At 42.3% G+C, this 10,640-nt stretch overlaps 1 protein-coding gene across 1 annotated transcript; it reads right to left on the bottom strand.

Annotated features, from left to right (window-relative positions):
• Positions 1–1,059: 1,059 nt before the first annotated feature.
• Positions 1,060–8,946, bottom strand: btg1 (B-cell translocation gene 1, anti-proliferative). The gene is made up of 2 exons (XM_075471687.1): positions 8,478–8,946; positions 1,060–5,337 (listed from the first exon to the last, which is right to left on the bottom strand). The coding sequence occupies exons 1-2, from the start codon at positions 8,620–8,622 to the stop codon at positions 4,946–4,948; spliced, it is 537 nt and encodes a 178-aa protein (XP_075327802.1). The 5' UTR covers positions 8,623–8,946; the 3' UTR covers positions 1,060–4,945.
• Between the last annotated feature and the right edge of the window lie 1,694 nt (positions 8,947–10,640).

Raw genomic sequence — 10,640 nt, forward strand, 5'->3', positions numbered from 1 at the left:
TCTGAGGTTAAACATGCCAAAACAACTTGCTCAAATGAGTCATTGCAAAACCTTCTCCAGGGAGTATTGCAAAATCAAGTTAAATCTGAATCACTTTGGTTCTTTGTTCACTTCCCCCTCTTTGTTTTCATAAACAAACTCAACTCGGCCCTATAGCTAGCCATACCATGGGAATCTTTGACCAGTCTGCAGCAACCTTTATGGGGGATTTACCGATGAATTTCAGCAAAAATAATGAGTAAAATTGTGCCTAAGTATGATTTAACTCCAGCATTGTGTTTCATGGTGATAGAGCTCCATAATTTAGAATTACACTTCCCAGCGGTTGAAGCCTCATGCCGGTCATTGTTTAAAGAAGTAAAGCTCGACTTAAACACAAACCTAGTTGCCTCCCCTCTCTGTGCCCTCTGCTTCTGCTAAACCAGCTTCTCTCGTTCCTCCCTTTGTCTGTGTGTCAAAATGAGCCACATGTTTTTCTTTTTGTGCCTGCTGCTAGGCAACCTGGGGGCTTCAGAGTGCTGCAAAGGATAGCAGTCTTAATCCAAACTGCAGGTTTTGCAGAGTCAGTTGTTTCAGCTTGAGAAGCATTGTGCACAATGGTGGCCTAGCAGGTTTTTTTTTTTAACCTCGAGAACCCAACTTGACGGAACCATCTGTCACGTACTATAATCTTCGTGGAAACACTGGCAACCCGACTTGAATTAATAAATTAGTTTTAATGTAAATTAGCAGTTTAATGTGAAGTCGTTAGATTTACTAATTAATGCAGGCAACAAACTATTAAAAGGAAAATAGATGAAAGAGCTTGCGATATGTTCCACAGTTACTGACCCATGAGCGGAACAGATTCAGTTTGGATGCATTTAATACCAAATATGTGTTATGTTAGGTTAATGTGCTTTGTAGCATGTGTGTACTCTTGATGTCCTTCGAGAAAATAATAATAAAAAAAAACCTTGCATTTAAAAACATAATGGCTGCTGTTGATATAGAATTTTAAAGCCAAAACCATCATTATATACTGAATACCGGATAAATGATGACAGATCGCAGAGGGAATATGATGCCAAGATAGGAAATCTTTTATTACAGAGAAAAAAAAAAACTTCTTCCAAAATATAGAAATCTGTACAACTTCCGCACAATCAAATTTACATGAACTGTACAAATTTACAGCAGTTCATCACAACATACCCAAGGAAAAGAAACTTAACACGATAAAGATGTACTGACATGAGATCACAAGACATCTTTTCTTCTTGGGTAAGCTCAGATTTTTTTGTCTATTTTCTTGTTTTGTATGCAAATAGAAAAAAAAGGGAAAAAAAACAAAAAGAAAAAAAAAAACAAAGGAAAAAACAAAGGATACGTCTACACTTACAGATCATGGAAACTATTTTTTCTTTTTCTAACCAAAACAACTTTGGTCCTTGCCAACACTCCCATCACAAATGGCTTCACTTACGAAAAGCGTCATCCATGTTAAAAGATGAAATACAAAAACGGAATAAGTCTAAAAACACCTCAGGATGGCAATTATTGGCACTTCCCATGTGTAATGTTATGCATTCTACCATTTGTTGGACACTTACAATACATTCTACAATATGTAAAACACTTCAAATGTGAAAGTGGCAATAATTCAGCTAATCAATGATGACAATATTGAAAACAAAACTGCTGTTCCCTTCCGGTTCCATGTCTTAACATGTACAACTTTTCCATAAGAGTTATTTATTGAATGTTCGAGGCCTGAGTTTGGCAATACATTCCAGGAGACTCCTCGCGTCTCAACAAGAAAAAAAAAAAAGTCACAACTTCAACTTGACATTTAGTGCATTTATGTGCTATTTTACCTCTGAATACTCAAAGCACTTTCACGACATTTCTGTAACCTATGTGCGCACAAGCTGAATGGATGCCATTTAAATAATCAATATTACTAAAACCATTTTGGGTGATGGTATCACAATTGAACAGGTGTTGAAGGGGAATCGCATTTGAATTTTCTTTTTCATAGCTCTGAAACTAGGTCTGTTTTTAAAAGAGGGTTGGATCATCAGATTAAAAATCCTCTTACTAAGGGGATGAGGAGGCGAAAATGGAGATGAGTGGAACGATGAGAAAATCTACTAGTGTGACTATGAAATACATCAAGAGAAAAGTGAGATGAGACGGTTCATCACGCGTCTAAAGTATAGACCAATCTCAAAACGTTTTGTTGCATGACATTAAAAAACTATGATGGAGCAGCATGATTTCAAAACGGATGTCCACCATGGAAAAAGCTCTGGGCTCCCATCCCAGCAGGCTTCTATCCATCTGGTCAACGTGGAATCACTGCTTTTCACAGATTCACTGAAGGGAGTATCAGCAGAGAGCGGGGCATCGGGGGTTAGGGGGTTGCAGTGCATCAAAGGCTATAGCTTTATTACCTATGATCCTCTCAGGCTTAGTGGAGCTTAAACACCCATAGGTCTGGTGATGAGCAGTGAATCAGCCTGCCGTGACAGATTTGGCCTGCAGCTAAGGCCTGAGCAACACCCTTAGCCATTCCAGCATCTGTTCCACCGTGCCGTTAACCACTAAACTCCAGAACTGCGAGCGAGGTGGGGGTACATCAGACTTCCACCACATCCTTTCATATGCATGTAAACAAAGTTGCTACTCAAACTCAGTAATCAAGTGCAGCACAATCCAGTGAGATGAAAACAATGGCCCGGTACCCTCAATTCTCCAATTTCGATCCATGTTTCCTCATCTCTCTAGACCCCCTAATGCAGCTTGAGCACGCCAAACACGTGTGCTGGTTATTCATCACGGCTAAGGGAAGGTTGAGGGCTTCTGGTCAGGGTGGGGAGATGTTTGACGAGTCCAGAGGGGGGCTGGAGGGATTTTAGCTGCCCTGGACTAAAGAGTCCGGCCCTGGCCCCCCTTCTCTCACACCAGCTCCCCACCACGGCCGTCCTTACCCAGCTCCCCACAGTGATGAATGATGATATGTGTCACATTAAGTCTACCTGCATCCACAGGGGGTCGGCTAGCAGCATGATGGCTTGCTTTTGGCTGAACAGGAGGTCTGAGCTAAGGAGTGATAGGCAGGACTTGAGGCACTAACCCTCACACCAGCAGGGGTGGGATGAGGGTGGTTGAAGCTGCCAGGCTGGAAAGAGGACACCTCTGCTGAGGGTCCAGGCAGCACAATGCACCAGAAAGGTGCTCCTAAGCCTGATGTTTGTTTACCATCACAATTGGCTCATAATTTACGACATTGAGGTCTTCATAAGGCAGCGGACTTCCAATTTACACAAAAGGTAACTCCCTTTTACATGACCTTAGAAATAGATGAAAACAGATGAAGGCTGACATGGCCAGGTGGTTTCAGTTCAAATTAATATGTGAACAGTCAGTGCTCCAGACCTCCTTTTGGCCAAAGTCTTAAACAGTCATCACCTAGTCAAGATCTTTCGAACATTTTCAACTCCGCAACATAAATCGCCACCCACTTGTCTGGGGAAGTGGGCAGCGTAGCTCTGTGCCATATGAATGGATGACAGAAGGTTTCTAACATACCACCCGGAAAAATCTCCACATCAGTAAAAAAGAAAACAGCTCTGAAATGTTCACAAATACAGTGTTAAAAGGTTTTGAAATCCAGAGGTGCACACTCCCAAATCAACAGACATGGGAGCTACAGTATGAACAAATGGCTAAAACTGGGAAAACGCTGTGAAAAGATGACATTCGAATGGATGGAATGCAGGCGATTTTCTTTAAAAAGTACACATCCCACACAATCTCACGTCAAAGTGCATTCAATGTCAACTCTAACTGGGCCACATGACCAGAATTTGGGTAAATAGCCCCCCCCCCCCTTTGCTACACTTTGAGTTTTGGTAATACAGGAGATGACAAAGTCGTGAGGAAAAGGGGGCAAAAAAAAAAAAAAAAAAAAAAAAAAAAAAAAAAAAAATCAACAAAACAGGAACTTGATTGTGAACTTCAACAACATTCATTAAATCCCCCTGCTCTCCCCAAGAAAGCTACACATACATGGTTAATGGGAAGGCATTGGGACACGCTGCTACCCACGGGCAACAGGTGTCACAACACATTTTACTTGCACTTACATACAGAAGGTTGAGATGAAGGTTTTCTGAAACTCACCGATGATAATAAAGAGGGGGGGAGAAGTTAAGACCACAAGCCCCCCCAATGCTACAAGATAAAGAAAACATCTTCCTGTGGTCCAAAAATGCTTTTATAGAAAATAGAGATGCTTTAATTAAGTGTTTCTTTACCTTGAGCTTGGATTGCAATGGGCACAGCCTTAACCTCAACTTCCTCCCCATCTGGGGACAACTGAAAAACCTCAATTTTCTAATTCATAAGGGTAATTCCTAGGAAAATAACAATCCTTACAATTTACTCGGGTGTTTTTGCAGTGGTGTTTTGAACATGTACCCATAGTAACCACAAGTCAGAAAAGTGCAAAGTCAATGCGGATAGCCCCTTCAGAGATGGAGCCAAACACAATGTTGATTAGAGCCAAGAGTGGGGTGGGGGAGGTAAGGGGGTGGAGCCAGTCTACATGGGGGTTCCTGGTTGGTTGATTGGTTGGTTTAGCTGCCCCAACAGTTCCATTTCCACAAAGCCTCTCCTAAAAAAAAAAGAAAAGAAAAAAAAAAAAAAAAAAAGTGCCCAGCTGATCCAATGACAACATAACAGATGATAACGGGTAGAGTTAGAAAAAAAAAAAAAAAAAAACTAGGTTTCCATCACCTGGATGATAGGCCACATCCTCTGTTTTTTTTTCTCTTTTGCCTTTTGTTTTCTTATTTCACTATTTCATTTCATTTTCTTAGCTTTAAAAAGGCTCACCATGATCTGACCAGCCATGGTGTGACCCTGAACAAAAGTAGGCTGGGGTGACAATGTGCCCACTTTAACTGGACACAGTCATCATATTATTGTAGGCTTTGGAGGGACTGGTTCTGCCCAGCACCCTCAGTTCATCCTTGCAGCTGAGGTGACTTTCCACCATGGAGCTTCCTGAGGTGGAACTGGCGGCGACCGACATTGGCATTCCGACAGGGCCGGGCTGTGTCTCGTAAAGGACGCAGATGGAGCCGTCTTCCCCGATGCGATAGGACACCTCGAAGGGGTCCACCCAGAGCGTGAGCTCACTGGGCAGCAGCAGGTAGAGTTGCTGGATGGTCAGGCCGATGCGCTGGCCCGCCTGCCACACCAATGGATCCATCTTGTGGTTTATGCGAATGCAGCGGTAACCTGAGCCCTTGCAGGGCCTGTCTGGGAACCAGTGGTGCATATATTTTTCTGCAAGGAGACAAAGATGAAGAGAATGGAGACAAATTAAGCTACTTGTGCCATCAGTTAGTTGAACAAACATAGGAATGTGGGCATAAGTGACATATGCTTAGATTTACAGAGACGTGAGACTTCAGAAGCAAAGTGTGGTTGTGCAAAAAAGAGATCTACTCATACTCGTCTAATGCAGTTGAACAAAGGTTGAATGGATATTAGACAGAGTGTGCTGTTACTCAGGTAACCCAAAGTGATTCAATACACATAATAGTTGTAAAATCAGTTTATGGAGAAATGGGATCATCATAAATACAAGATGGCTTATTTCTTAGTTTGACCTTAGTGTTAAAGCAGAGTCACAAATAAAACGAAACAGAGCTTAATGATTAAAAAGGAGCAGATCTGTCACATCATGCGTTTTTTGCCAGAAGGCTAAACAAAAATAACAAAATGTACTTATTTACATACAAGTGAAAAGGGAGGTTGGTATGTGCCAAAGTCATAGACGGGAAGAAAAACATATCCACCTGTTCCCGACCTGATAAGTAGTCATAAACAACCAGCCGGCAGGGCACTGGGTCTACGTGACAAAAAGACCATCACTGAATTGCACAATCCCTCCCCCTGGTCTTCTTCAGTGTCAAAAAGCCTCCTATGACTGGCTGAACAATAAAAAAAAAAAAAAAACACCAAAAATGTCTCAGACGCCATCTGGGACACACAGCTCCGCCTCTTAAAGGGAGAGGGTCCTATTTTTTTTTTGCCTCCCTCGTCTTGGTGGAAATTCTAGTGACAAAGAGAAACTAGTGTTGCAGTGACGCAACTCTGATGATTTATGTTGGCTCTTTGATACAACTTTACTTTTAGCATATGAAAAGGCTTCCCATCTTACCCCCTTCAGATGGCTGGACAGTTTCAGTTCCTATTGTTCTAACCTTTTCATTTACCAATCACGTCACTTTAAGGAAAACACCTACTGCTTTTTCACTCTGCCAAGGCCCATCCAAACTGAATTCCCCATTGATGGCAACAGCATTGTGGCCAGCGAAAAACAGGTTAAGGGAAGTAGACTAGCATTCAGTCTGAGGCCGAGAGGCCACCTGTATGCATCCACAGGATAATAAACCCACCCCCCCCACCCCCTTATCACAGACGGCTGTATACAGCTGAGCTAATGGAGGGACTGGCACTCATGAAAGAGCACAAGGGGCTGGATGAGCTTTCAGCCTCATACCGAGCCACAAAGGCAGCTGCCCACAAACCCTGGAGCAGCTGGGAAATGATCAGCTCAGCAGGGCCTATTCTTAAAATGAGGGCACATGGGAGGAGGAGGGGTGGAACGTGAAAGTAAGCAGACAAGTGTGCGCTTAACTTAAAGAGTTTAACCAAAGAAGGTTGTTTATTCATTGTAGCTGACCTCAAACACCAAAGACATATTACGTGGGACTGTTTCACCATGCCTGGCAAGTTATTGGGTATTTTCCATTCAAAGCAACTTTCTATAAAAGGGCACCCAATCGTGTCCAGGCCGAAAGAACATACCTAGAATTACGCAACTAACATGGTTGGATTCTGACCACTGGGACAAACTTCTCCCATTTCCCTTTCTCAGCACTAACAAGAGGAGCCAGACTGTTGGCTTTTCAGAATGCAGACACAATGCTGAGCGAGTTCTGACTGGCCTGGTTTAGTAGGAGTGAGTCCCACTGGGTACGAGCACACATTCACCCTAAAATGAGACTTGGAGAAAACACGCTTCGTTCAATTTAAGCTAAACGCTTCTTTAAATAAAAAAAATAAATAAAAAAGGTAAATTCAAGCTTACATTTCAAATCATCTTTACTTTATTCTTTGCTAAAAACAACTGTGGTTTTGTTTGTTCCATGACTGATGTTCCCCTAAAGGAGCCTAAAGGTGCCCAACCAAAACAGCTCCCCTCCCCCACAAGGGCCCTCAGAGAACCAACTACTGTCTGTTTACAAACACTGCAGTTCATCAAGAGTATATGTTTTTTATTCTTATTAAATCAATTTCCCAACGTATGATTAGCTTTTCCCATAATAACCTCAAAAGAAAACAAGGCAGCACTTCTGTAAACGCCCAGGGGCAAAAAAAATATATATATTTTTTTCCATCTTTTGTTTTTGTCGGGGATCAAACACCACAAAATCTCCCACAGGGAATAAGGCTGCTCCATAGAAAAAAAATGTAGGTCATCTGCTGTTGCGCGTAACCGGAATGAGGCAGATGTATGGCAGCTTTACAGCCCCTGAGCCTGGAATGTGTTTACGGCAGGAAATGAGACACGAGCTGCTCTGTTCTGTGAAAACTGCCATAATCCTCAACAACATTCTAACCAAGTCTATGTCTGTGAAACCGAGTGGGCGCGCGGATTCAGTTTCATTCACACACAAAACGCAAATGCAGTAGTTGGATTTCTACACTTTCATCAACATTTTTTTCATAAACGTGAACAACGATAAAAAAAGAAGCTAAATCCACCCTTTTACAGCGAATAATAACACTTAAATATACCCAAATGGTCCCTAAAAAAGGACAAGAAAAAGACACAAAGTCGCCGAAATGTGCATTTTCGTAATGGAGTTGTATATAAATCTAGGAAACGGTAAGTAAAAGAGGACTCCGACGGACATGTTTCATTATTAACCCGTTTCTTCCAGTGCATTACGTAATTGAGCGGCCTCAGCCTTCTCACCAGGGGCTGTTTTTCTCAGAGCAGAGGCTCTGAGAGCTCCATCGACCGAGGCGCACTTCCTTGTTTGAGCGTCTTTTTTTTCCCCACCCCCACCTCTCACCGTACTACAGCCATACTTCGCACTTAATCGTGTTTTTTATTTGGTTCCGATTTCGTGTTTTTACATTTATGTAATCGTCGACCGATCACCCTCAGATCACTGAGTTTTTTTCCTTTCTCCCCTTCGACGTGCGCAAACACTGGTGCGCGTTGATCGCGCTGATACTGATACTTAAGAGAACAAAGAAAGGCTTCTTCTTAAGTCTATTCCAGCCCGAATTTAAGGACTTCTTACTAAAGCAAAGCCTCAGCTTGACGTGTGAAAAATAGGTTTATGATGGGAAGAACTTCAAGAGGTGTTTCAGGGCGTAAATTGATAATATGTATGTTTCCTTACCTGCCAAAATATCCTGTAAGCTTTGGCTGAACGTTTGGACCTGTCGATCGTTTATGTGTCCTTTTACCCTCAGAAATCTCGACAGAAATCCGACGGCGGCGGTGATCTCTGGTTTCATCGTTCCCCGGGCACAAAGGGTATGCATTGAGAAAGGCTGCGGCGACGGTCCGTGCGCTTTTGTTGTTTTCTTTCTACGTGTTTGTCAGACTGGTCGTCTTTCTTTCCAATTCTGGGCAGCGATCCTTATCTGTTGGTGCTTCTGATGTTTCTCTTGGCATTTATTGGTCGAGGTAGTGGCGAGTTTTGTCAGAGAGGGTCCGTGGTCGTGGACGGTACAGTGTTGGTGAGATAGACGCTCGTTTGTTGGTAAATACAGGGGGTTGGGGAGTCCCTTGTGGAAACGTCAACCAACCCTCGCTGCTCGCTTTCTTCCTCCAGAGTGGGACTCACACAGAGGCGAACAGGGTTTTATAATGTCCCCCCTCCCTTCTCACAGCCTCGTCATAGGAAGCAACGACACCTACAGCTCTCCAATCCGCGACCCTGCCACAAACTGACGAGCCACATATAGGAGGGGTGCAGGCAGCGTTCACGTCACCGTGCTGAAAATAAACAGCAGTGCTCGGCGTGAAACGGTGGTGCGTTTCTGAGCTATCTGATATACGACCAGTAGGCAAGGAAAGAGGAAACAAAAGCGACGACTAGAAATGTAGAAAAACAAATTAAAACGGGCACAACGCAGCTCGAAGGTTTCTCCACATGATAGGCTCTGTTACACCAAAACCTTACCGCTATATTTCTGCTGTGTCCTTATGAAATGAGGGGAACCTACAAGTGGATGGTTCAACTAAAAATACAGCAAATAAATTAAACACATTTGCACTGACACGATGTGTGTATATATATTCACACACACACACACACACACACACACACACACACACATATATATATACATATATATATATATATGCTAAGGTTTTGGAGTACCTTAAAACCTTATCATATGAATTATACATAAAAACACTATTCCAATTAAATAACCATAGACATATTACTGAACAAGGCTTAATGGGAGCAGGCTCACAGGGCCAGTGAGTCTGGCCACACTTGGAATATGATACATATGTCAAAAGGAGGCATAAAACAACAGAAATGAGGGTAAATGACCACAAAGAATGACACCAAAACGAGACACAAAACATCCAGAGAGATTTATCAGGTGACCACAAAGAGACAGATGCCAACAACCACATAGAGAGGCAGAAATGGCCAACATATGATGCAAAAAAACAGAAAAAGAGCCCTAATGACTGCAAAATGATCTGAAATTAAACTGAGAAGTACATCTCGGTGTTAAAAAAAATGTCCCATTTAAAGGGAAAAAGTCAATTTAGACAGCCTCATATTTTAATAAAACTCTGACCACCAGCGTTGTTCTTTATTTCTTTGTAAAAACATTTTTCAATGAGGATATGTGTTCCAACAAGTTGCCCTGACGGCCTGGAGGAGTTTAACATGCCAAACAGCTTTGGACCTTTCTTTCATGTCAACCCCCATCTCTATTACGCCTTTCATCTCAGCTCTTTTCTGTCTCCAACGGTAACCCTCCCCCCTCCACTTTAGTGGGAAAAAAACAGTTTGTTAAAAAAAAGCTTTGTTTTAAATACTTTTATACTCAGCTCATTAGGATTTGTTAAATCTTAAAGTATAAATGCTTATTCAAAGGATGTTTCAGAACAGTTTGTTCCTTTTTTTTTTCCTTTTTTGAGAAATTCAAAAACCAAATCAAGGACTGACGCAAAATTCTGGGGTAAAACTGCTGTTCTGTAGACTACATCCTGCCTCCGAAGAATTATTAGACTGCCTGTGGTAACATATGTTCAAGGTGATGATTTTATTGCTTCGTCTTTTCAGGTCAGGCCATGACCAGCAGGTTAGAGAACAGGTGTGTGCGTGAGAGGGGAAGACAGAGACAGGAAAGGAGACTTTACCTTCCCACAGCCTGAGTATATCACCTAACTGTGTGTGTGTGTGTGTGTTTATGAGTGCAAATGGCTGAGTGAAGCCAAGAGTGTTTGTTCAAATATGGAACAGGATTAGTCTCCATCTACTGAAAAAACACACCTTCTGTGTGTTCAAAGCATGAAGAGGCAACATTGT

Source organism: Odontesthes bonariensis, chromosome 8, assembly GCF_027942865.1.
Source record: "Odontesthes bonariensis isolate fOdoBon6 chromosome 8, fOdoBon6.hap1, whole genome shotgun sequence".
Lineage (NCBI taxonomy): Eukaryota > Metazoa > Chordata > Actinopteri > Atheriniformes > Atherinopsidae > Odontesthes > Odontesthes bonariensis.

What these genes read in the sequence shown, in the direction of transcription:
- btg1 (XM_075471687.1), bottom strand. Translation starts at nt 8,622, where the DNA reads ATGCATACCCTTTGTGCCCGGGGAACGATGAAACCAGAGATCACCGCC. An exon ending in CTTACAGGATATTTTGGCAG is followed by an intron (nt 5,338 to 8,477) that starts GTAAGGAAACAT and finishes GTCTCCTTGCAG; the next exon opens with AAAAATATATGCACCACTGG.